General features: G+C 45.4%; 1 protein-coding gene across 2 annotated transcripts in view; it reads left to right on the top strand.

Annotated features, from left to right (window-relative positions):
* The window catches only part of CARMIL3 (capping protein regulator and myosin 1 linker 3), a 156,444-nt gene that overhangs the window by 93,213 nt on the left and 35,655 nt on the right, over positions 1–27,576 (top strand). For both annotated transcript variants that reach the window (XM_063913575.1, XM_063913577.1), the window contains exons 28-30: positions 18,070–18,157; positions 19,096–19,218; positions 20,765–20,828. In XM_063913575.1, coding sequence (XP_063769645.1) covers positions 18,070–18,157; positions 19,096–19,218; positions 20,765–20,828 — 275 coding nt within the window. The remainder of the gene's footprint in view (positions 1–18,069; positions 18,158–19,095; positions 19,219–20,764; positions 20,829–27,576) is intronic.

The raw sequence follows: 27,576 nt of genomic DNA, 5'->3' as shown, positions 1-27,576 counted from the left end.
GTTTAGGAAAGCAGTCAGACACACTAGAAGAAAGGTGGATTGCAGCAGGAAACATCTGATTCTGAGATAAGCAACAAAAGTGCCTCTAGAGTATTGATGAACACAAGTTCTAATGATTATCCAGGATAGCATTACATATAATCTGTTCTGCACAAGTGTCCTAAAAGCACAGTAGACTATATGCAGTTTCCTTTATGACACTAACTCCGATACATAATCCAACAAAAAGCAAAAACAAAGTGAATCATGAACATACTGTGCCACGTGTAAGTGTAATGCTTTGTAGAGTTAGAGTGCCAGTAAAGTCCTTGAATATTGGTGCTCATATTCAGTCTTAAACTCAAGTTGCTTGTATTCTACCTATCAAACCTTAGCTTCTAACATCACACATGGCGCTATGTATTCTGGGGTCACTGCTTAGATTTAAGGAAGCTTGGACGTAGAGCTCCCTTTTAATAGTGTTATGTATTAATAGTGTTATGTATAGTGATGGGATGTAGCGAGCGCAGCGAGCCCGCAAGGGGCTTGTTGCGCTCGCCCCCCCATGCCGGCATTCCGCTGCCAGGATCCGCCCCCGTCACGCATACCATACCCATAGTGATAGGTGCAATCAGCACTTACAGCCTCTGCAGTAGTTCCATTGTAATTACTTACCTGGAAGATGCAACAAAGGGATTTAGGGCCTGATTCAGAATGGACGCAGGTACAGGCAGCAGTGTTGAGCGGGTCGGTAGCGGGCAGGGGGAAGCCTGCGTTCCTGTTTTCTTGGAGGGGATAGCTAAAGGTCTGCGTGTCACCACGCAGACTTCCTGGCCCTGCAGCCCCCATTTCCAATGGTAGCGATGTTGGATCTCAGCTTGTAACGTCAGTCGCAATGCTGGGATCTCATTTACATGCAGGAGACGTCTCTTCTACTGAGACGTCTGCCACATGCCCCCCCTTCAAAGCAAATTCAAAGCTGCTGGCAAGCTGCAGTGAATTCCCGCCCATCACTGAATCAGACCCTTAGTTTCTAGGTCTCCAGTTTTCATTTATTCCAATAGCAAAACTCCTTCATTGACTTTTTCCTTACTGACTAAAGTGGCCTTAGAATTTATCGGGAACTATTATCTTGTTGCTCGCTTATGTGGTACATGAGCCCATATGTTCAGTAGGCATGGTATTCTTCTCATTTGTGTTAACCATTTCAAATGTACAAAAACAAATACACAAATTCCATAGCTTCCAGTACATTAAATACTGAGCTACCCAGGCTAGAGATCAAATTACACAGTATACTGATTAACCATAAGACATTCAATCATTTTTTTTTAAATATAAATAGAACAGAAGAGAAAAGGAAAAGGAAGGACAAAGGGGGGGGGGGGGGGGGGGGGGGGGGCACCACCACCACCGCCACCACCACCACAAGAGACAAGATTAACTGGCCAACCTCTTATAATCACATAAACAAATTTTACAAACACCTTAATTCGGTAATTTCAACATAAATTGAGTACTCATACACAGATTCCGGGCACGGTCACAAGCAAACATATAAGCCCTCAAAAATATAAACCCTATAGGGGGTTCTCCTAGAATATGACCTGGACCATGCTACACAGTTTAGTGTATAAAATTTTAGGAAAATAGGATTTTAATTACCTACCGGTAAATCCTTTTCTCATAGTCCGTAGAGGATACTGGGAATCCATTTAGTACCATGGGGGTATAGACTGGTCCACTAGGAGCCATTGGCACTTTAAGAATTTGATAGTGTGCGCTGGCTCCTCCCTCGATGCCCCTCCTACCATACTCAGTCTAGGAAACTGTGCCCGAGGAGACGGACATGCTTTGAGAGAAGGATAGATAAGGATAGTGGTGAGATTACGAACCAGCACACACAGAACAATAGGAAAGCCATACTAACCAAACTTGAAACCATGAACAGCAACAGCTGAACAAACCAACATTACTTAACCAAGTAACAGTGCAGAAAGAACGAAGCACCGGGCGGGCGCCCCGTATCCCCTAAGGACTACGAGAAAAGGATTTACCGGTAGGTAATTAAAATCCTATTTTCTCTTACATCCTAGGGAATACTGGGAATTCATTTAGTACCATGGGGAAGTACCAAAGCTCCCAAACCGGGTGGGAGAGTACTGAGGTTCCTGCAGAACTGATTGACCAAACTGAAGGTCCTCAGAGGCCAAAGTATCGAACTTTTAAAACTTAGCAAACTTGTTCGAACCTGACCAAGTAGCTGCTTGGCAGAGCTGCAAAGCAGAGACACCCAGGGCAGCCCCCCAAGAAGAACCCACCGATATTGTAGAGTGGGCCTGTACAGAGCCTGGAACCGGCAAGCCTGCAATGGAATAAGCATGCTGGATAGTGAGCCTGATCCAGCATGCAACTGACTGCTTCAAAGCAAGACACCCAATTTTATTGGGATAGTTACATAGTTACATAGTTGTTGAGGTTGAAAAAAGACAAATGTCCATCGAGTTCAATCTATTGTACATTACATTATTTTATTTTTTTAAATATTAATTAAATGCTGTATTCCTGGATATTTTTTTCCGCTAGGAATTTATCTAATCCATTTTTAAACTTATTGATTGTGTCCACCATTACTACCTTCTCTGGAAGAGAATTCCAAATCCTTACTGCTCTTACTGTGAAGAATCCTTTTCTCCGTTGGGTATGGAATTTTTTCTCCTCTAACCTCAGTGGGTGTCCTCGTGTCCTATGTAGTGTTTTTTTGGTAAACAAATCGTGATAGATGATAGATCCTTGTAATGTCCCTTAATGTATTTATGAATATTAATGATGTCCCCTCTCAGTTGCCTCTTTTCCAGTGTGAACATATCAAGCCTTTTTAGTCTTTCCTCATAATCCAGTGCCTCTAACCCCTTAACAAGTTTGGTGGCTCGCCTCTGAACCCTTTCGAGTTCCAAAATATCTTTTTTATAGTATGGTGCCCAGAACTGTACACAATATTCCAGGTGTGGTCGCACCAATGATTTATACAGTGGCAGGATTACACTCTCATCCCTTGTCTCCATACCCCGTTTTATGCATGATAACACCTTATTACCCTTTTCGTGCTGCATTTTGACATTGCAAACTGCTATCAAGTTTATTATCGAGGAGCACACCCAGATCCTTTTCAACTACCGTTATTCCTACATTTTCCCCATTTAGTTTATAGGCTGCCTGATTGTTCCTAGTCCCAAGGTGCATAACTTTACATTTGTCTATATTGAACCTCATTCCCCATTTGTCTGCCCAGGCCTCCAGTCTAGTTAAATCATTCTGTAGAGACTCAACATCCTTGTCTGAATTAATTATTCTACATAATTTAGTGTCATCTGCGAAAATTTACACTGTGCTTTCCAGTCCCTCACCTAGGTCATTAATGAATATATTAAACAGCAATAGCCCGAGTACTGAGCCCTGCGGTATTCCACTGAGTACTGAAGCCCATTCAGAGTGCATCCCATTAACCCCCACTCGCTGTTCCCTATTAAACAGCCAATTACTCACCCAAGTGCAGACAGTATTTCCCACCCCAAGCTCTCTTAGTTTGAGGATTAGTCTCTTGTGTGGAACTTTGTCAAAAGCCTTAGAGAGGTCTAAAAAGATCACATCCACTGCTTGACCCTTATCAATATTATCGCTCACTTTCTCGTAGAAGCTTATTAAGTTAGTTTGACATGACCTGTCCTTCACAAATCCATGTTGATTCCTAGTAATAACCTTGGAGGTATCCAAGTACTCTAGAATGCTATCCCTTAATATACCTTCTAGTATTTTCCCTACTATAGATGTCAAGCTAACCGGTCTATAGTTCCCGGGGAGCGTTTTAATACCCTTTTTAAATATTGGGACTACCTCTGCTATACGCCAGTCCTTTGGTATCATTCCTGATCTAATTGACTCGATGAAGATCAAATACAGAGGTTTCGATATCTCTACGTTGAGTTCCATAAGAACCCTGGGGTGGAGTCCATCCGGCCCAGGAGATTTATTTATCTTCATTTTACTCAGTCTCTCCCGGATTACTCCCTCGTTTAAGCAAGTACCAAGCAGTGGGTCATTATTATTATTTATCTATGCGCTATTCTTGTCAACCTGTCCTCTTTCATGAATACTGATGAAAATAATTTATTAAATAAATCTGCTTTTTCTCTATCATCATTAATCAAGACATCCAGCTTACCCTTTAAGGGCCCAATATTCTCCTTTTTCAACCTTTTACCATTTATATCAGTGTTCGCAAAAACGCGCTATAGCGCGTTTTTTACCCGGTATTGATGTTCAGGGACTCACATTTCCAACATGCGTGAGTCCTCTGGGACGCGCTCCGCTGCAGCCAATCCCTAGCCTGGCAGATTGATTGGCGTGGCGGCCCGGCGCCAGGCTTTAAAAACAGGAGGTGGAGCCTTGCCAGACAGGACATGATAGAGCAGCTCCGTGGCAGCGATTCTCTGTGACAGTGGGTAACCCGCGGCTGGGGAGGGGGTTTGGCTTCTGAGTGCTGCCAGTGGTCCGTGGCCGGGGAGAAGGGAGTCGGGTGCTCCGCGATCTCACGGTAGATATTTGCTTTAAGCTGTTTAAGTGGCGTGGGGAGAGGGGGGCTGTCTGTTCCCGTGGTGGGGGCTGGTTCAGGGACGGCATTACAACGAGTCTCTTTGACTCATTAAATGCCGCGAACAGCGCTGCGCCTGTTCGCCCGCCCACCACCAGTGCCCCAGAGCCCGTGTGTTAAGACCAGCACTGCACAGCCAGTCACTTGGGTCCTGTCTCCCGGCCAGTAAAAGGTTCGCTCTCCTTCTCCTCCGTACCTATTTTACTAATCTAAACTCCCCCTCTATTGCTGCTGACACAGACACCGGGCTGGAAGGGGAGGACAGGGGCCGCTCTCTCAGCCCTTGCCTACTTCTATTACACCCCTGCATACCTCCCAACTTTCAATATTGTCAAAAGGGACTTCCGCGCCGAAAAGGGGCGTGTCTACATAAAATGGGCGTGGCTTTGCATAAAGGGGCGTGGCCTCACTGCAATTCCGCGAACGCGAGCCACGGCCCCATTCTTGTTACAAGGGGGGCATGGCCAGTGCTCAGTGAGCTGCTGGCATGCCCCCAGTACCTCCATGAATAGACGCTGTGTGCGCATGCGCACAGCGTCTATTCACTCGGCTCTGCTGTGAGTGCAAAAGCCTCCCAAATGTCCCCCCCACCACCGCGGGACACTGCTGGCCACGGGTGGGACAGCGGGACTGTCCCGCAAAAATTGGGACAGTTGGGAGGTATGCCCCTGTCCTGACCGTCCCCGGCTCCAAAAGTCCGTCGGAGGAATGTGCAGAGGCACTGGCAGTCGTGTCCATACACCACTGACTTCAAGCAATGTGACAGTAGTACAAGCCCCTCTCTCAATCACTCCCTTTCCTCTGCCTCCATCTATCCCCTCTCTCGATCTCCACCCTTTCTCTCTCGCTCTGTCCGTCTCGTTCCCTCTATCTCTCCGTCATGTTCTCTCTCTCTCATTCCCTCTCTCTCTCCGTCTCGCTCTCTCTCTCTCCGTCTCGCTCTCTCTCTCTGTCCGTCTCGCTCTCTCTCTGTCCGTCTCGTTCTCTCGCTCTGTCCGTCTCGTTCCCTCTCTCTCTCTCTGTCCGTCTCGTTCCCTCTCCCTCCCCCTCTCTCTCTCGTTCCCTCTCTCTCTCTGTCCGTCTCGTTCCCTCTCCCTCCCCCTCTCTCTCTCGTTCCCTCTCTCTCTCTGTCCGTCTCGTTCCCTCTCCCTCCCGCTCTCTCTCTCGTTCCCTCTCTCTCTGGCCGTCTCGTTCCCTCTCTCTCTCTCTCTCTCTCTCTCATTCCCTCTCTCTGTCAGTCTCATTCCCTCCCTCTCTCTCTCTGTCCGTCTCCTCGTTCCCTCTCTCTCTGTCCGTCTCCTCGCTCTCTCTCTCTGTCCGTCTCGTTCCCGCTCTCTCTCTCTGTCCGTCTCGTTCCCTCTCTCTCTCTCTGTCCGTCTCGTTCCCTCTCTCTCTCTCTGTCCGTCTCGTTCCCTCTCTCTCTCTCTGTCCGTCTCGTTCCCTCTCTGTCTCCCCACCTCTCTCTCTCTGTCCGTCCCGCCCCCTCTCTCTGTCCGTCTCTCTTCTTCTGTCACCCCGCTCTCTGTCCGTCTCCCCCCTCAGTCAGTTTCTCTATTCCCCCTACAGCCCCCCTCTCTCTTCCCCCTACACCCACCTCACTCTCTTCCCACTATAGTCACTGATTGCAAAATATGCGCTATATCGCGTTTTACGCACTACAAGCAGAGAGGTCTCTGAGTGACCAGTGTGTCTCTGCTAATAATACTGTTTCAGTGCCTCTCTTGCCATCAAATCACCACTGGTAGCTTCTCCCCATTCAATCGCGCTGCCCGCAGCTTCTCCCCGTTTAAAATGTATAACGTGATCTGCCTGGCTCAGTGGTTGTATAGGTGGTTCTACCTGGTGCAATGTATATAACGTACTCTGCCTGGCGCAATGTATATAACGTGCTCTGCCTGGCACAATGTATATAACGTGCTCTGCCAGGCGCAAAGTGTATAACGTGCTCTGCCAGGCGCAAAGTGTATAACGTGCTCTGTCTGGCGCAATGTATATAATGTACTCTGCCTGGCGCAATGTATATAACGTGCTCTGCCAGGAGCAATGTGTATAACGTGCTCTGCCAGGCGCAATGTGTATAGCTGGTTATACCTGGCGCAAAGTGTATAATGTGCTCTGCCTGGAGCAAAGTGTATAGCGTGCTCTGCCTGGCGCAAAGTGTATAGCGTGCTCTGCCTGGCACAATGTGTATAACGTGCTCTGCCTGGCACAATGTGTATAGGTGGTTCTGCTTGGTGCAATGTGTATAATGTGCTCTACCTGGTGCAATGCGTATAATGTGCTCTGCCTGGCGCAGTGTGTATAGGAGGTTCTACCTGGTGCAATGTGTATAAGCGGCACTACTGTGTGGTGTAATGTGAATTGCCACTATTATGTGGCCAAGCCCCTTCCCCACAAAGCCAGACGCCTAAGTTTTTGTTTTGTTGTTGTGTTTTTATATTTGAATAATTAATAAGAACCTTCATTCCGATGGGACCCACAAAAGGACAGTTAGGACCCCAATTTTTAAAAGTGAGGGGTCCCTGGGACCCACTTTTTTTTCGGCTTAGCGCAATCACTGTATATACTTAAAGAACTTTTTCGGATTTGTTTTACTCTCCTTTGCGATTTTTTTTCCATTTTCTATTTTAGCTGCTCTAATTGCTTTTTTGCATTTATTGTTACATTCCTTGTAGAACTGGAATGATTCCACCTTTCCGTCAGACTTAAATGCTTTGAAAGCATGCTTCTTTTTATCCATTAGTTCCTTGACCTTTTTATTAAGCCACATTGGTTTGGATTTCCAACTTCTGTTTTTGTTGACTTTGGGAATAAATAAATTAGTGTACTTATTGAGCGCAGTTGTAAAAATGTCCCACATTTCAGCAGTATTCTTACCATGAAATACAATTTCCCAATTAATCTCCTTCATCGCTTGTTTCAGCAATGTGAAATTTGCTTTCCTAAAGTTAAAAATCTTGGTTATACCCTTATATTGTTGTTTTTGGAAGCTGATATTGAATGTGATCATATTGTGATCGCTATTTCTTAGGGTCTCCCCTACTTTAGTGTTTGTTATTATTTCCTCATTATTTGTTAGTACTAGGTCCAGTATAGCCCCTTGCCTAGTTGGCTCCTCAATTACCTGTGACAAGTAATGATCTTTTAGTATGTTTAAGAACCTGTTAACCCTAGCTGTATTTACTGTTTCAGTGTTCCAATTTATGTTCGGGTAATTGAAGTCCCCAACAATAACGACGTCCCCCATACCTGCAGCTTTTTCGATTTGCTGCAAGAGTAGTAATTCATCAGCCACACTAATATCTGGCAGTTTATAGCATGTCCCTATTAAAAGTTTTTTTGTATCTTTACCCCCACTCGAAATCTCAACCCATAATGACTCTACGTTATCTCCAGTCCCCTCGTAACTGACCTCCTTTAAATATGGTTTTAAGAATGGTTTAACATAGAGACACCTTCTCCCTTTTTATTAATCCTATCTCTCCTGAAGAGAGTGTATCCCTCAATGTTTGCCGTCCAGTCGTGAGAATCGTCCCACCATGTCTCAGTAATGCCTATTGGGGGTAATTCTGATTTGATTGCAGCAGCAAGTTTGTTAGCAATTGGGCAAAACCATGTGCACTGCAGGGGAGGCAGATATAACATGTGCCGAGAGAGTAAGATTTGGGTGGGTTATTTTGTTTCTGTGCAGGGTAAATACTGTCTGCTTTATTTTTACACTGCAATTTAGATTGCAGATTGAACACACCACACCCAAATCTAACTCTCTCTGCACATGTTATATCTGCCTCACTTGCACTGCACATGGTTTTGCCCAACTGCTAAAAAATTTCCTGCTGCGATCAACTTGGAATTACCCCCATTATGTCATAATGGTCATTATGTGCAATTGCCTCTAATTCCCCCATTTTATTTGTTAGGCTTCTTGCATTTGCAATCATACACTTAAGTTTCTTAATTCCCTGATCCGCAAGTTCTGTTGTACATGACATTTCCTTAGGAACCATGGTATCCCTTAAATTACCATTGCTAACTCTTTCACTCCTTCCCCCCTCTCCACCCCCATTATACTTTATACATCCCACTATTCTTTGCTCTCTAATTGTCCCACTAATTCTTTCTAATCCCTCCCCCAGGCACCTAGTTTAAAATCTCCTCCAACCTTCTAACCATCCTTCCCCCCAGCACCGCTGCCCCCTCCTCATTCAGGTGCAATCCATCGCGTCCAAAAAGATGGTGCCTGACTGAGAAGTCCGCCCAGTGTTCTAAGAATACAACCCCTCCTTCCTACACCAGTCTTTAAGCCACACATTTACCTCCCTAATCTCCCTCTGCCTTCCTGGACTAGCGCGTGGCACAGGTAATATTTCAGAGAATATTACCTTAGATGTCCTTGCCTTTAATTTTTGTCCTAGGTCCCTATAATCTCTCTTAAGGACATCCCACCTTCCACTAACTGTGACCCCAACGTGCACCAAGACCATAGAGAACGAACAGCGAGTCCGATTTCCTGTGATGAGCTGTTCTCTTTACATACACCTTTAAGGCCCTCACAACATCCAAAGACTTTGAAGTAGCAGAGGTGTCCGTAACAACCAGAACCACAATAGGTTGGTTGATGTGAAATGCGGACACCACCTTAGGAAGAAATTGCTGACGAGTCCTTAGTTCAGCTCTGTCCTCATGGAAAATTAAGTAGGGGCTCTTGTAAGACAATTCCACCAGCTCCGACACACGTCTTGCTGAAACCAAGACCAGCAGTGTGACGGTCTTCCACGTAAGGTACTTTACATTCACCTCCTGTAATGTTTCAAACCAGTCCGATTGGAGGAAGTGCAGAACCAAATTGAGATCCCAAGGTGCCGTGGGAGGCACAAAGGGAGGTTGGATGTGCAAAACACCCTTCAAAAACGTCTGGACCTCAGGGAGAGAAGCCAATTGTGTCTGAAAGTAAATAGAAAAGGCCAAAATCTGGACTTTAATGGAGCCTAGACGTAGGCTCATATCCACTCCCGACTGCAGAAAAAGCAGGAAACGTCCCAGATGAAATTCCACTGCAGAATATTGTCTGCTTTCACACCGAGACATACTTCTTCCATATACAATGGTACTGTTTAGATGTTACTCCCTTCCTGGCTTGGATCATAGTCGGGATGACCTTGTCAGGAACCCCTCTCCTGGCTAGAATCAGCCGTTCAACTTCCATGTCGTTAAACGTAGCCGCGGGCCCTGTTGCAGAAGATCCTCGTGAATAGGTAGAGGCCACGGATCTTCGATCAGCATCTCGAGAAGATCCACGTACCAGGCCCTTCGAGGCCAGTCCGGAGCAATGAGGATTGCTTGAACCTTTTCCCTTTTTATTCTTTTTAGAATTCTTGGGATCAGAGGAAGTGGAGAAACACGTACACTAGCTGGTAGACCCACAAAGTTGTCAGAGCGTCTACCGCCATGTAAAAGAGAAAAACAGCGCTAACAATGAATCTGAAAAACAGGTGTTTTCATAAAATAAATCACATTTGTTTAATGTTATTTGACATATATATATATAAAAAAAAAATTTGCACTTATAAAACCATAAAAAATAGAGCCTCTATAACCAGTCTCTGACCACCGACAATTGATGTGTGTAGGCACACCTGATAATAATGATGATGTCCCTGTGACCGGTCACAATATCAACAGGATCCTTAATAAAGATATGCAGATGTATCCAATCTTGTGCTATAATTACCAGATGTTTAGTGGATTGGCCGGGTATCCCACCTAGCGAAGGTCCAGAGGCTGTCTCCGATCCGACACAGATGTTTGGTGGTTTTCCCTGTATTAATTTTCCACATCTATAGGTTGAAAATGTCCAAGATGGCAATAACTGTAGAGGTGTGCTAAAGGTGGCTTTGAAGTGTCAGGGTCAAGGCTGGTCCCCTTACGTGTTTCGCTGGCGTTTTGGCACCTTTGATAAAGCTGCCAAAACGCCGGTTTCAGTACTACAAACAAGTTGGAATAATACCCCTTTTTTTGCAGAAGAGGTGGAACTGGAACAATGACCTGAGTCTGTACCAGTTTTTGAATGGCGTTCTGTAAAGTTATACTTGCCTCTTGTGAAACTGGTAAGCCTAATTTGAAGAATCTGTGAGATGGGAGCTCCTGGAACTCCAGTCTGTAGCCCTGGGAAATAAGATCTATGACCCAGGGATCCTGGCAAAAACTTGTCCAATTAAAACAAAAAGACGGCTGCGCAATATACCAAGGGAAATGTGAGAGCCGATGTGTGTAAAATAAATTTATTAACCATAGGCACAATAAACAATTTTGGAGTAAAATAAAAAATATTATAAAATACAGTACATTAATAAAACGCACACCTTGATTATCAATATATATTAAATATATCACGCTGAGTGAAGCGACAGCTGTTTAGTCCTCTAAATGAGTGTCCACAAGCATCATAGGAAGTTCAGCTGATGTATTAATGATGGAACAGTAAGCAATAGGCAATCCCAAAGGTTTAGTAAATTTGCCAACATCAAACTGGATGGTGAAAGTATAATAATACCTCTCCCGTGGGCTGGTCCAAAGCCGAGCGTCCTCGGCTGTGTGTCCTGCGATGCCCACTAGTGCTGAATAGCAAGGAGGGGGAAGCCGTCAGATCACTCGAAAGTTTGAGCTGCGTTCTGAGATGAGCGGCTGGTGGGGAACAGCACGTCCGCAACGGCTCACCCGGTCACTGAAGCACACCTTCAATACAGACACCCGGAGCAAGGAGTGCTGGAGGAGGCAGGACCTGTGTTGATGGAGGCAGCTGGCAGACAGAAGCACGTCCGCAAAGGCTCATACGATCGCTGAAGCTTGCTTCCAATGTGGACACCTGGTGCAAGGTGTGATGAAGGAGGCGGGAACTAACGCGTTTCGTCACGTGACCCATGACTTTATCAAAGGTATAATCCTGCCTCAGTCTGGAACGGTATTTAAAGCCCAATGGCTAAGTGTGCAAAGGTGTGGATAATCAATTAATAAATATAATTGAACATAATTAAACACATCGGCTCTCATATGTGGATAACATATTAAACTAATTAAAAAGATAAGAAAATGCATTCTCAACATCTCATAAGTTTGTTGCACCGCACATGCTTCAATCTATTCAATAAAAAGCGCTCATTAGATAGTAAAGAGTTGAATGTTTAAGTAGAAGTAAAATGACATGAAGATAGCCTGAAGTCTAGAGAAACATAGCAACAGTGTATTAAATCTCATGTCAATTTACTTCTATTTAAACATTCAACTCTTTACTATCTAATGAGCGCTTTTTATTGAATAGATTGAAGCATGTGCGTTGCAACAAACTTATGAGATGTTGAGAATGCATTTTCTTATCTTTTTAATTAGTTTTATTTGTTATCCACATATGAGAGCCGATGTGTTTAATTATGTTCAATTATATTTATTAATTGATTATCCACACCTTTGCACACTTAGCCATTGGGCTTTAAATACCGTTTCAGACTGAGGCAGGATTATACCTTTGATAAAGTCACGGGTCACGTGACGAAACGCGTTAGGTCCCGCCTCCTTCATCACACCTTGCACCAGGTGTCCACATTGGAAGCAAGCTTCAGCGATCCTATGAGCCTTTGCGGACGTGCTTCTGTCTGCCAGCTGCCTCCATCAACACAGGTCCTGCCTCCTCCAGCACTCCTTGCTCCGGGTGTCTGTATTGAAGGTGTGCTTCAGTGACCGGGTGAGCCGTTGCGGACGTGTTGTTCCCCGCCAGCCGCTCATCTCAGAACGCGGCTCAAACTTTCGAGTGATCTGACGGCTTCCCCCTCCTTGCTATTCAGCACTAGTGGGCATCGCAGGACACACAGCCGAGGACGCTCCGCTTTGGACCAGCCCACGGGAGAGGTATTATTATACTTTCACCATCCAGTTTGATGTTGGCAAATTTACTAAACCTTTGGGATTGCCTATTGCTTACTGTTCCATCATTAATACATCAGCTGAACTTCCTATGATGCTTGTGGACACTCATTTAGAGGACTAAACAGCTGTCGCTTCACTCAGCGTGATATATTTAATATATATTGATAATCAAGGTGTGCGTTTTATTAATGTACTGTATTTTATAATATTTTTTATTTTACTCCAAAATTGTTTATTGTGCCTATGGTTAATAAATTTATCTTACACACATCGGCTCTCACATTTCCCTTGGTATATTGCACAGCCGTCTTTTTGTTTTAATTGGTTCTTTCTCTAAACACTCACATTGTGTTTTACTGCTGCGCATGTAACAGGGAAATTTCTTTATTATTATATTTTTTTATTTGTATAATCTATTCCTTGGGCGCTGAGCAAGCAGTGTACTGTTCTTGTCTTTTTTTTTAAAAACTTGTCCAGATGTGACTGAAGAATTTTAGTCGGGCTTCCACCTGCCAGTCTTCCAGGCATCGTGGTCCACCGTCATGCTGAAGGTTTTGAGGAAGCAGAGCTTGAGCCCTGTTCCTGTGAACCGGCAGTTGCTGGTTTGCGTGGTTTACCTCTAGCGCATCTGGTGGCTGTAGAAGAATCTCTGGGTTTTCCCCTAAACTTGGCCGTCTGAAAGGACTGTAAATTGGGACCTGAGTAAGCCTTCCTAGCTGGTGGAGCTGCAGAAGGAAGATATGTGGACTTACCCGCAGTAGCTTTGGAGATCCATTTGTCTAGTCCATCTCTAAATAAGGCCTCTCCTGTGAAGGGTAGACCTTCCACGCCTATCCTGGAGTCCACTTCAGCAGTCCACTGGTGTAGCCATAAGCCCCTGCATGCTGACACTGCCATAGCAGTGGTGCGTGTATTAAGCAAGCCTATTTATTTTATGGCCTCCACCATAAAGTTCGCAGAGTCCTGTATATGTTGCAGGAGTAAAATAATCTCCCCTTGAGGCAAGGTATCTAACCCCTAATTAGGTTACCCGACCATTTGGCAATGGCTCTTGTAATCCACCCACGTGCTATAGTGGGTCTCTGGGCCACCCCAGCAGCTGTATACAAGGATTTGAGTGTGGTCTCAATTTTACGATCAGCCGCGTCTTTCAGGGAGGCTGCACCCGGGTCAGGCAATACAATTTTTCGTGACAACCTGGATACCGATGCATCCACTATCGGTGCATTTTCCTATTTTTTCCTATCCTCAGGAGGAAAAGGAAAAGATGATAACAACCGTTTAGGGATTTGAAACTTCTTATCAGGATTAACCCACGGTTCTTCAAACAGGATATTTACTTCCTTTGACACAGGAAAAGTGGCTGAGGATTTATTTTTTATATTAAAATAAGATTCCTCACTCTCCTCTGTTACCTTATCAGGGATATGCAGAACTACTCTGATAGCCTCTATGAGAGCCTCTATTCTCTGTGACAGAGTACCCTCCCCCACCTCCATGTCTGACCCCTCATCATCAGAGTCAGACTGCAGGATATGGGCCAAAGTACGTTTTTGCGGACAAATGGCAGGGGAATGAGACGCTGGTTTGGGTACTGAGTCTCTTTTCATAAACTCAGTCATAGATTGTCTTAAGTATTGCGACTGTTTCTCATTTTGGGACAATTTAGTAGAAATGTTGGGAATCATTCCCCTAATGGAGTACTGCCATGCTGGTTCTGCCCCGCTATCCTGGGAAGGGATACTACACTGAGTACACACTATTGAACCCCCTGGAGAAGAGGAACACTGTGCCTCATATGAAACACACTCTTTGCCTGACATACTGTAATAGTGACAGCACACACATACAGGAAAAGGTTAAATGCACAATTAACCCACAAAGAGCCCTTCCAGGGAGACACAGAGAGAGTATGGAGCCAGCACACGATGCCCTTACCACTAATGCCAAGCTTAGCCGGGTCGCAGACTAAGTACCTAGATTAGGGACTTAGTACACTAATAGCCGCTCCCCCCCTGCTATGACCCCCTGGTACCGCTGGAGTCTCTCCGGAGGAGCTGCGCATCCCTGTCAGTCAGTGTCTGTGTCAGCTGCAGAGGGAAAATGGCGCTGGTGAGCTGCTGGATCTGCTCATAGTGAAGCCCCGTCCCTTCAATGGCACGCGGTCTTCCCGCTATTTTTTATACTGGCTGTTTGTGTCTGAGTGCATAAAATGGAGACAGATTCCTTTTATGGCTTTGTTGCCAGTCTGGGTACTGTGTCCGCTGTTCAGTGTCCTTACACAGCGGGAGACGCAGTCCGCCCCTTCAGAAGCCGTACATCTCCATACCCTCATGCCACCATAATGGTCGGCAACCCACTAACCGGGACGCTGGCTTAGTACTCACCACTCTTCTTTCCTCTGGCTCTGTTAGCGGTGGCGGCGTGCTGCGGGAATGTACGCTCGCTGTGGTGGGGCTTGCGAATAGTTCCCTCAGGAGCTAGTGTCCTGTCAGCGGGTAACGGGACAATTAACCCTGAGAGAGGTTGGCCCGTTTCCCCCCACTACCCCTAAGTCCCACAAAACAGGCAGGCTGGTGCCATCCAGTCCTGCCTGAAAACAGCAAACAGGGAAAATAAATGCAGAAAACTCTTTAGGAGCTTCCAGAGACGTGAACGGCTAGGAGGGGCATAGAGAGAGGAGCCAGCGCACACTATCAAATTCTTAAAGTGCCCATGGCTCCTAGTGGACCCGTCTGTACCCATTGGTACTAAATGGATTCCCAGTATCCCCTAGGACGTAAGAGAAATAGATATTATTATACATTAATATTATTATACATAAACCAAGGTTCCCAGATTGCATCAAAATCTCACTAATCTATCATGCAGTGATGTGGTAATCTTCTCCATAGTAGAAATTTTAGCCATTACCATGCTTAGCGGTGGAGGTTCAGGGTTTTCCAGCATTTAGCCACTGTACATCTAGCTGCATTAAGAACATGGTGAGTAAGCTTATTAGCATTTTCATTAAGACCATCACTAGGAAGGCTCAATAACGCAGACCAGGGGCTAAGTGAAATTGGGTTATTAAAAATATTTCCTAAAAGTGTTTTGACTTGACTCCAGAATATACTCATCTTGGGGCATTTCCACCAAATATGTGTAAAGTCACCGATTTGGCCGCATATCCTCAAACACATAGGGGAGGACACGTGGAAGATCTTGTTTAGCCTTAAAGGAACTAAATACCATCTAGTATAAAGTTTATATAAATTCTCCTTAAATGAGGAGTTGATAGATGATTGTCCTACTTTCTGTCTAATGATCTTCCACACATCCTCCTGCAGAGGAGATCCCAAATCAATCTCCCACTTGCTTTCATGTGAAAGAATACCTTCAGAGTCCGAGGAACATAATAAACCATAAAGTACAGAGATAATACCCTGCCTCATTGATAATAAAGACACAGTTTTTCAAAAGAGTTTACCTGCCGAAGGACCTTTGCCTTAGGGCAGAGATTCCACACTTTATTGGATCACGACACAGAGAGTATTAGAATTTTTTTCAAGGCACCCCTAGTCCAAAAGTTTATTTTTGATAAATGAAAAAAATATAATAAATTAAGTAAATTGTGCTTACCTGTTACCCTTTGGTTCAGTTGTGTGGTGGTGGATACAGTTGTTGGTCTAATTGTATACATATTTTATGATTGGCAGCTACTAGCACTGGTTTTGATTATTATCACTTTGACCATAAATAATTTGTGTTGATCCTGGACCACTAACCCGAGGCACCCCTGCAAGTGTGTCACGGCACCCCAGGGTGCCTAGGCACACAGTTTGGGAACCACTGCCTTAGGGAGAAAATATAAATAGGAGCGAAGTTGTAGGTATTAAAAAAAACACAGAGCAGAGAATTCCATATTTATTTACTAAGGAGTCTAGGGTGCACCATGAATTACCCTCAATAAAAGAAAAAATTGATCTGGGGTATGATGGTAGGTGTAGCCATGTGACTTCAAAAAAGATCCTGGAGGGAAATCCGAGTTGTTCCAAATTGTGGTAATAGGAGAGGGGTTTGAGGATAGGCCATAACGTCGGATGCAAAAAAGCCACACAGCACATGCTCTCATTGCCTGGTGTGGATTAGCTGGAGCAAAATTATTCCCATTTGGTAATTTGCATGTGAGATGAACGGTGGCTACTGTACATGGGTATATGTCCACAGTATGATTCAGATAAGTTAATGTTATCCCTTTGATGGCCACTCTGTGGATGGGAATTCAAACACTTTATAATAAGTTGTTTATAATTAGGCATTCCTTCAAATACTTGATGGATTGAGAGCCCCCCCACTGTATGTCCTGCAACTGACCACAGGGAATAAGATCATTCTTATTTACCTTATAAACCCCTTACACCGAGGACTATTGGTGAACAGAGACCATCCTAACCAGAAATACATACCATTCTGTTTACCAGGTTAACTACCTGTAATGTTGTTCCGGTATGAATGGTCGACCATGTTATGGTCGACAGTCATTAGGTCGACCACTATTGGTCGACATTGACATGGTCGACATGGACACATGGTCGACACATGAAAATGGTCGACACATGAAAGGTCAACACATGAAAAGGTCGACATGAGTTTTGTAACTTTTTTTGGTGTCGTTTTTTGCGTAAAGTGACTGGGAACCCCAATTAGTGCACTGCGTCCCCTCGCATGGCTCGCTTCGCTCGCCATGCTTCGGGCATGGTGCTTTCGCTTCGCTCGGCACAGATTACCGTTCCAATCGTAGTCCACGTGGATCGTAAAGTATGGAAAAGTTCCCAAAAGGAAAAAAGTTAAAAAACTCATGTCGACCTTTTCATGTGTCGACCTTTCATGTGTCGACCATTTTCATGTGTCGACCATGTGTCCTTGTCGACCAATAGTGGTCGACCTAATGACTGTCGACCATAACATGGTCGACCATGTGAACGGATACCCTGTAATATACTGTAGGTTTAGCCCCTGACTTATAATTGCCTTTTAAACCCTAAAGTCAAACACATCTGTATATATACCCCAATATGCCACACAGAAATGGCATTCAAAAACAAATAAAAAATGCACACACTTATTAATTGAAAGGTGGTTTTGCTAAATATACAGAAAAGGGCAATGAATTGGTTGTTCTGTCTTCTTCTGTGTCCTTTGACAATAAACAACTCCATAGACAGCAGCGGTATAAATAACAGTCCAAAACACAATTAGGGATCAGTCTCACACCCTGTGATGTTTTCGCAGGAGCGAGTAAGTGGCGCGCTATGCTGCATTTACGGCACCGTCAACTCGCCCTGTGGGGTTGCAAGCAAAATTCTGAAAGTAGATGACTAAATGAGACTGCAAGGGATGCGAGTTTGGGTACACGCGGTGGCAACAGCACCTCGCACCCCTCGCAGGGAATCGGATTGACCCCTTAGTGTCAAGAATTATGTACAAATATGATGTTGCAAAAAAGTTAATATTGTGACTTGTGCTTCTCATTTCAGGGCTGCCCAACTCTCCCTGATGACACGTCTCACTAACTCTGTTTTGGAGCAAGTTCTGCAGGAAATGCAGAGAACACATAGAAAGCTGGTAAGTAAAGGGAACTACATGGGCTGTGTTTGGGATGGTGATGTGCACATAGGTCAAGATGATACAGCATGAGTTTAGATTCATACTTAAATCTGGCTGCTCCATATCGTGTCACTTACTGTGTTCTCTTTACTAATTTCACACACTACTTTGAAGCCTCTATAGCAGGCCTGGTCAACCTGTGCCTCTTCAGCTGTTGTGAAACTACGCATCTCGGCATGCCCTGCCACAGTTTTTAGCATTCCTTAATAGCAAAACTGTAGCAGGGCATGCTAGGATTGTAGTTTCACAACAGCTGGAGAGCCAGTTGGAAAGGCCTGCTCTATTGGTTTTATAATTGGATGTAGACATGGAACACCATGCATCACATGCTGCTATAATGTTCTATCAGGTGTGATATAATGTTAAGCAGAGACGTAAATAGACATTTTAGTGCCTTGTGTCAGAGAGAGAATTGGTGCCGACCCCCCCCCCCCCCCCCCCCGGGTGCACTCAGCAGCAGAGGAGCTGAGTGCTCACCACTACATACAGGCGCTGCAGCGGCGGGAGGGGGAAGTGAGAGAGAGAGAGTGGACAGCTCTTGTGGGTGGTGCTGCCAGATGGTGCATCCACAGTGCATATGCGCTGTGGGCAAGGCACCACCGGCACACACGTAGTTACAGCCCTGATATTAAGAGTCAATGCACTTAGTAATCAAGCCCATCTTTCGTAAAATTATGCACGAATAGCAGTTTCTGCATAATTGTATGTATTCCTGCTACTGTATGTAGTATTTTGTTTATTTTCTGAGGCAAGAGGGGAAATGCACAAAAATGTTAATTACTTTCTGTGCATTGAGATCACTACTAATATAAAGCACTGTAACAGATCACCAGAAAAAACTGGTTATTAATATTTATTAACCCCCCTCTCTCTCTTCATTCCATAAACCCTGGCAGTCTCGTCACAGGTCCCAGCTGCAGAGCTTAATGGAGGAGGAGCAGAGGATTCTGGGATACCTCCCACAAACACCACCACGGAGTAAACAGGAAACACATGAGGGAGAGATGTACTCAAGCATTGTAAGTGACTTATGGTAAACAGAAAGAAATAGACCCTTTATGTGCTTAGTGTCAGTGGCAGCCCTTAGGTACACAGAAAAAACCTTCACCGTGGTTATAATGAACAATGTGTACAGAACAAAGTGATACCAAGTGGCGCAACTTTACACATTCAGTGAAAAAAATTTGCTTACACAATATTGGAATCTATGGCCCTCATTCCGAGTTGTTCGCTCGCAAGCTGCTTTTAGCAGCATTGCACACGCTAAGCCGCCGCCTACTGGGAGTGAATCTTAGCTTAGCAAAATTGCGAACGAAAGATTCTCAAAATTGCGAATAGACACTTCTTAGCAGTTTCTGAGTAGCTCGACACTTACTCTGCCAGCGCGATCAGTTCAGTCAGTTTCGTTCCTGGTTTGACGTCACAAACACACCCAGCGTTCGCCCAGACACTCCCCCGTTTCTCTAGCCACTCCCGCGTTTATCCCAGAAACTGCAGCGTTTTTTCACACACTCCCATAAAACGGCCAGTTTCCGCCCAGAAACACCCACTTCCTGTCAATCACACAACGATCACCAGAACGAAGAAAAAACCTCGTAATGCCGTGAGTAAAATACCAAACTTCTTAGCAAATTTACTTGGCGCAGTCGCAGTGCGAACATTGCGCATGCGCAATTAGCGGAAAATCGCTGCGATGCGAAGAAAATTACCGAGCGAACAACTTGGAATGAGGGCCTATATTCGTATCAGGTTCTCAAGAACACTCCAAAACTTCAAATAGATTGTCATATAATTTCCTTTAGATGATCAACACTATAGATAAAAAGGATGTTTAAATCAAATTGACTGAGGTACTAATGAAGTTACCTGTGTTCAAGCATGGATACCCTTACAGCCTAGACTGTAATGGTGAAGTTTGGGAAGCTCTGTCTTAAAGCCTTAAGGGCCTCATTCAGACTTGTGCATTTTGCATGTGAGTGATTATCTGCTGACTGCATCTGCGTCGCACTGCGCATGTGCCACGGTGGTCTTGTGATGGTGGATGCAGAGAGGATTTATTCGCTTAGTGATTGACAGTCAGGGACCATTTAAGGGAGGTAACAGGGAGTGGCAGCTGAAATGCAGGCATGTCATGACCATTTTCAGGGCGTGTCTCAGCCTGTGCCTGCAATCCCGTATGCTGTAACTGTGGTTCCAGCATCTCACTCTCTGTGGCTATACTGCATGACCGTATCCAGCAGCCCTATAATCAACTGATCTGCGAGTGACGCTGTACCTTTGCACACAGCCGCTTTGGCATTTGCATATTCTTGCACAGTATCTGCGTACACAGTCACAACTGTGGCTGCATTGGCGTACAGCTCTGAATAAGGCTGCAAGTTCTTAAGGGATCTCTATTACTGCTCTTCATTTTGTCCAGAAACTAACTTATTTTTATATGTGCAACTGTGGACCACCCATAACATTGCCTACACAACAAAAAAGCCAGCATGTGTACTAGCTGAAGTCACAGCTGAAATGATGTATACTTGTGGTATGCTTATTTAAGTTCCTCTATCTCCACAGGATACCATGGTAATAAAAAAGCGTCTTCAAGGCAGAAAAATTCGACCTGTGTCTGCGTTTATCAGTAAGATCTCTAACATGTATTATTTTCAAAACTGCATGCACAAGCTCCACTTAAATGTTTTCATTATATATACACTACCGTTCAAATGTTTGGGGTCACCCAGACAATTTCCTTATTTTTGAAAGAAAAGCACTGTTTTTTATATTAAGATAACATTAAATTAATCCGAAATATACTCTATACATTGTTAATGTGGTAAATGACTATACTAGCTGCAAATGTCTGGTTTTTAAAGGAATATCTACATAGGTGTATAGAGGCCCATTTGCAGCAACCATCACTCCTAATGGTACATTGTGTTTGCTAATCGCGTTGGAAGACTAATGGATGATTTGAAAACCCTTGTGCAATTATGTTAGCACAGCTGAAAACGGGTTTGCTCGTTAGAGAAGCTATAAAACTGGCCTTCTTTTGAGCTAGTTGAGCATCGGGAGCATCACACTTGTGGATTCGATTATACTGTCAAAATAGCCAGAAAAAGAGAACTTTCATATGAAACTCGACAGTCAATATTTATTCTTCGAAATGAAGGCTATTCCATGTGAGAAACTGCCAAGAAACTGAACATTTCCTACAACGGTGTATACTATTCCCTTCAGAGAACAGCACAAACAGGCTCTAACCAGAGTAGAAAGAGAAGTGGGAGGCCCCGGCGCACAACTGAGCAAGAAGACAAGTACATTAGTCTCTAGTTTGAGACTCCTCACAGGTCCTCAACTGGCAGCTTCATTAAATGTTACCCGCAAAATGCGTCTACAGTGAAGAGGCGACTCCGGGATGCTGGCATTCTAGGCAGAGTGGCAAAGAAAAAGCCATATTTGAGACGAGCCAATAAAATGAAAAGATTAATATGGGCAAAAGAACACAGACATTGGACAGAGGAAGATTGGAAAAAAGTATTATGGACAGATGAGTCAAAGTTTGAGGTGTATGGATCACACAGAAGAACATTTGTGAGACGCAGAAAAAGTGAAAAGATGCTGGAAGAGTGCCTGACGTCATCTGTCAATCATGGTGGAGGTAATGTGATGGTCTGGGGCTGCTTTGGTGCTGGTAAAGTGGGAGATTTGTACAAGGTAAAAGGGATTTTGAATAAGTAAGGCTATCACTCCATTTTGCAACGCCATGCCCTGTGGACAGCGCTTGATTGGAGCCAGTTTCCTCCTCCAACAGGACAATGACCCAAAGCACACCTCTAAATTATGCAAGAACTATTTAGGGAAGAAGCAGGCAGCTGGTATTCTGTCTGGAATGGAGTGGCCAGCGCAGTCACCAGATCTCAACCCCATTAAGCTGTTGTGGGAGCAGCTTAACTGTATGGTACGCAAGAAGTGCCCATCAAGCCAATCCAACTTGTGGGAGGTGCTATAGAAAGCGTGGGGTGACATTTCTTCAGATTACCTCAGCAACTCAACAGCTAGAATGCCAAAGGTCCGCAATGCTGTAATTATTGCAAAAGGAGCATTCTTTTACGAAAGCAAAGTTTGAAGGACAAAATTATTATTTTAAATAAATAGGAATTTGGTTACCTATCAGTAAATCCTTTTCTCATAGTCCGTAGAGGATGCTAGGGTCCACATTAGTACCATGGGGTTTAGACGGGTCCACCAGGAGCCATTGGCACTTTAAGCGTTTGAGAGTGTGGGCTGGCTTCTCCCTCTATGCCCCTCCTACCAGACTCAGTCAATAAACTGTGCCCGAGAAGACGGACATCTTCGAGAGAAGGATTTAACATAGTTAGTGGCGAGATTCATACTAGCTCACACATACAAGGTACATCAAGCTAACTTGCTTGAAAACTCAGCTACTGCTGAAACATTACTTACCAAGTAACAACGCAGTACATAACTAAACAAAGTTGTACTGAACCAGATAACGGTTGCAGCAAAACGAAGCGCCCAGCATCCTCTACGGACTACGAGAAAGGATTTACTGGTAGGTAACCAAAATCCTATTTTCTCTTACGTCCTAGAGGATGCTGGGGTCCACATTAGTACCATGGGGATGAACCAAAGCTCCCAGAACGGGAGGGAGAGCTCGGAGGCTCCTGCAGAACTGATTACTGAACTTCAGATCATCAGAGGCCAAAGTATCGAACTTGTAGAACTTAGTAAACGTGTTCGACCCAGACCAAGTTGCCGCTCGGCAAAGTTGTAACGCCGAGACACCCTGGGCAGCCGCCCAGGAAGATCCCACCTTACGAGTAGAGTGGGCCTTAACAGAATTTGGACACGGCAATCCTGCCGTAGAATTAGCATGCTGGATAGTGAACCTAAGCCAGCGAGATATAGTCTGCTTTGAAGCAGGACACCCAATATTCTTGGGAACATACAGGACAAACAGAGTCCGATTTCCTGTGACGAGCAGTCCTCTTCACCTAGATTTTCAAAGCCCTCACAACATCCAAGGACTTTGATGAAATTGAGGAGACAGTAGCCACTGGCACCACAATAGGTTGGTTGATATGAAATGCCGACACAACCTGTGGAAGAAACTGCTAGAGCTCAACTCTATCTTCGTGGAAGATCAAGTAAAGGCTTTTACAGGACAAAGCCCCCAATTCTGACACATGTCTAGCAGAAGCTAAGGCCAACAACGTGGTAGCCTTCCACGTAAGAAATTTGACCTCAACCCCCTGTAGAGGCTCAAACTAGTCCGACTGGAGGAACCGCAACACCACGTTAAGGTCCCAAGGCGCCGTAGGCAGTACAAAGGGAAGTTGAATGTGCAGAACTCCCTTCAAAAAGGTCTGAACCTCAGGGAGGGCAGCCAGTTGAAACTCCACCGCAGGAAACTTCTTGGACTCACACTAAGAGACATATTTCTTCCTAATACGATGGTAATGTTTAGACGTTATCCCTTCCTAGCCTGTATCAGGGTAGGAATGACTTTCTTCGGAATGCCCTTCCATATCAGGCGTTCAACCCCCATGCCATCAAACGTAGCCGCGGTAAGTCTTGATAGGCGAACGGCCCCTGTTGCCACAGGTCCTCCCGAAGAGGACGATGCCTCAGCTCTTCCTGCAAGAGATTTAGAAGATCCGCGTACCAAGCCCGCCTTGGCCAGTCTGGAGCAATGAGGATCGCTTGAACTCCTGTTCTCCTTACGAGCTTTAGAACTCTTGGAATGAGTGGGAGTGGTGGAAACACGTACACCGACAGGAACACCCATGAAGACACCAGGGCGTCCACTGCCACTGCTAGTGGGTCCCTCAACCTGGAACAATAGCGTAAAAGCTTATTGTGGAGACGAGAGGCCATCATGTCTATTTGGGGTAACCCCCAAAGGTCTGTTATTTCCTTTAACACCTCCGAATGGAGACCCCACTCCCCCGGATGGAGATCGTGTCCTGAGGAAGTCTGCTTCCAGACTTTACCACCCTCCTTGGAAGGTTTCCCCCTGAGTGACTGCGCCCCAGCCCCGGAGGCTCGCAACCGTGGTTAGAAGGACCCAGTCCTGAATCCCGAACCTGCGGCCCTCCAGAAGGTGAGGCAATTGGAGCTACCAGAGGAGTGAAATCCTGGCCTTTGGCGACAGACGAATTCTCTGGTGCATGTGTAGATGAGATCCTGACCACTTGTCCGGGAGATCCAGTTGGAAGGCCCGAGCATGGAACCTCCCGTACTGGAGGCGAATGCATTGATGAACCGACCCCCGGGCTGGCTTCAGGACATCCCGGACCATTGCTGATATCACCAACGCCCTTTTCCTGCGGAAGAAACACCCTCTGCACTTCCGTGTCGAGGATCAACCCCAGAAAAGACAACCTCCGGGTCGGTTCCAAATGTGAATTTGGAAGGTTCAGAATCTAACCATGGACTCTGAGTAGGTGGGTTGTGAGTACAATGGACCACAACAACTCCTCCTTGGACGATGCCCTTATCAGTAGATCGTCCAAATATGGAATGATGTTCACCCCCAGTTTGCGGAGTAGAACCATCATCTTCGCCATCACTTTGGTGAACACCCTTGGTGCTGTAGAGAGGCCGAATGGCAGGGCCTGGAACTGGAAATGACAGTCCAGTCATGCAAAACGGAGATAAGCCTGATGCGGTAGCCAAATCGGAATTTGGAGGTACGCATCCTTGATATCCAGGGATACCCGGAATTCCCCCTCTTCCAGACCTGATATCACCGCCCTGAGAGACTCCATCTTGAACTTGCACTCCTTCAGAAAAGGGTTCAGTGATTTTAGGTTCAGCATGGGCCTGACTGAACCATCCGGTTTCGGTACCACGAAAAGGTTTGAATAGTAATCCATGGCTTGCAAATGAGGAGGTACTGGCACAATGACTCGTGCCTCCACCAACTTCTGGACTGCTGCTTGTAGGACAGTCCTGTCCGCCAGCAGAACTGGCAAGCCTGATTTGAAAAATCGGTGAGGAGGGAGAGTTTGAAATTCCAGCCTGTATCCCTGAGACACAATATCTATCACCCAGGGATCCAGGCCTCTCTTCACAGGTAAAAACATCATCCTCATGCTTGTATATCTGAGTCTCTCATCTCTCTCTGGCTACACTTTTCACAACCCAAGAAAGTTTGTCTGCAAATGTCTGTGATCCTTCTTCAATGCAAAATCCCCTCTGTTAATTAGCTGAACTTCTGATTGCACACCTCCCCCTTTGCCAGCTGATATAGGGGGTAATTCTGAGTTGATCGCAGCAGCAAGTTTGTTAGCAATTGGGCAAAACCATGTGCTCTGCAGGGGGAGCAGATATAACATTTGCTGAGAGAGTTAGATTTAGGTGGGTTATTTTGTTTTTGTGCAGGGTAAATACTGGCAGCTTTATTTTAACACTGCAATTTAGATTTCAGTTTGAATACACCCCACCCAAATCTAACTCTCTCTGCACGTTATATCTGCCCCTCCTGCAGTGCACATGGTTTTGCCCAACTGCTAACAAAATTCCTGCTGCGATCAACTCAGAATTAGGCCCATAGTTGGAGCATTTAAGAGCAATATTATCAAGGCCTGCAGTCAGGACTTGGCCTGCTTGCATTTGTGAAGAATGCATCTGTTAAGAATGTGTTTTAAGAATGGAGTTAGAACCGGACTTTGAACTGGATTTGGACTACGCTAAAATCTCTAATTAAACTAGTTTCCCAAACACTGCAACTCAGGACCATCATGTGGTCTCTCCTCACCTCTGCCATGAGAACACCAGGACCAATGCCTACTACTCCTCTGTCCAAGAACATTGTGACTGCCCCCGGGACTACCCCTCAAGCTGAGCAGGGAACTGAGGGACGTGCGCACCAGGACCAGACTTTGCTGGGTTAGTTCCATTGGACATTAGTGTGCTCCCCACATTCTCACACCCACCCGCACTGCTCTCGTGAGACCAGGTCATTTATCATTTTCACAAAATAATGTTACTACAGTTTTCCTGCAAATGTGTTTTTTTCTCTTCTCTTTCTTCTTACAGGGTACTTCCACCCCACTGTGTGCTATTCCTGTAATGTGTACCTCCATTGGTTGCACACCCTGCCAGCAGTAACCTACGCAGTGCGCCCCACATGGCTGCCTCGGATGGTTCCTCCGTGGGCAGGGTGTGCTTCATTTGGATCTTTCCATGCAGGGTATAGCATACTCCTACACACGTGTCAGTTTTCCCATACATGCATTTGGCCCTTGTATGGCTCATCTCCCACTGTGTAACCTTCGTAGTGCACCCAACATGGCTGCCTTATCTGGTGCGCTTGTGGATGGGATGAAAAATACATGGACCTGATGGTTTTAGTGGAACCCTACTCTGAACTTAAGGACTCTGCAATCTCCCCGTTTTGTGTTCTCTTCTAGGGGTGGACTATTCCACCCTGGGTAATCCTACGCAGTGCGCCTAAGATGGCTGCCGCACCTGGTACCTTGTGAGGGTGGAATACACAACCCCTGGAGGTTATTACCCAAAATGCCTACACCAATCATGCATTATTCTTCCTGTCTTTATGGCCTGTGTTTATCTTTTGATGTAATACTTAAATCTTCTGTATTATGTGCATTGTTTGAGTTCTAGTTGGCGCCGCGGATGGCTGCCTCAGTGCTGCTCTGCCAAGCAGCCTTTGTTTTTAGTCTTACATGTATAATATGTCTAATATGTCGAGTCTATTGTACAGTTGCAATGTGCAGTATGAACTCATATGTGTAATGTTTGTAATGTATGCTATGTTTTTCCCCCTTCTTATGCTATGTATTCCCCCTTCATGTTGCTGCTTGGCGATGCATTGTACCACAAAGAATTCCTAGTGTACGTGAGTACACCTGGCCAATAAAGCTGATTCTGATTCTGATACCCAGACATGACTGAACTGTCTGAGTCTCGCACCCACTGGCCCCACCACCAGGCCACGCGGTTCACCGTCAAGCGGAGGACTCCGGCATACTGGAAGCAGGCTTAGTTTCCTGAGAACCTGCAGCAGCAGGTTTCTTGGATTTAGCTCGACCTCCGCTAAAGAAGGTATTGGACGGTTTGGCCTTTCTAGGCTTGATAGACCAAAAAGACTATGATGCTGATGAAGAAAAGGATTTCTTCAGAGCAGGTGCAGCTGAGGGAAGGAACGGAGACTTACCCGCTGTAGCCGTGGATATCCACGCATCCAAAGCTTCCCCAAAGAGAGCCTGACCTGTGTAGGGTAGGGACTCCACACTTTTCCTGGATTCCGCGTCGGCCGACCACTGGCACTGCGACAGTCCCCGACGAGCTGAAACAGACATGGAAGAGATCCCCGCAGCCATGGAACCCAGGAATTT

Source organism: Pseudophryne corroboree, chromosome 1 (assembly GCF_028390025.1).
Source record: "Pseudophryne corroboree isolate aPseCor3 chromosome 1, aPseCor3.hap2, whole genome shotgun sequence".
Classification (NCBI taxonomy): Eukaryota; Metazoa; Chordata; class Amphibia; order Anura; family Myobatrachidae; genus Pseudophryne; species Pseudophryne corroboree.
Note: the sequence above shows the minus strand (reverse complement) of the source record. Positions and strands in the feature narration are given on the sequence as shown.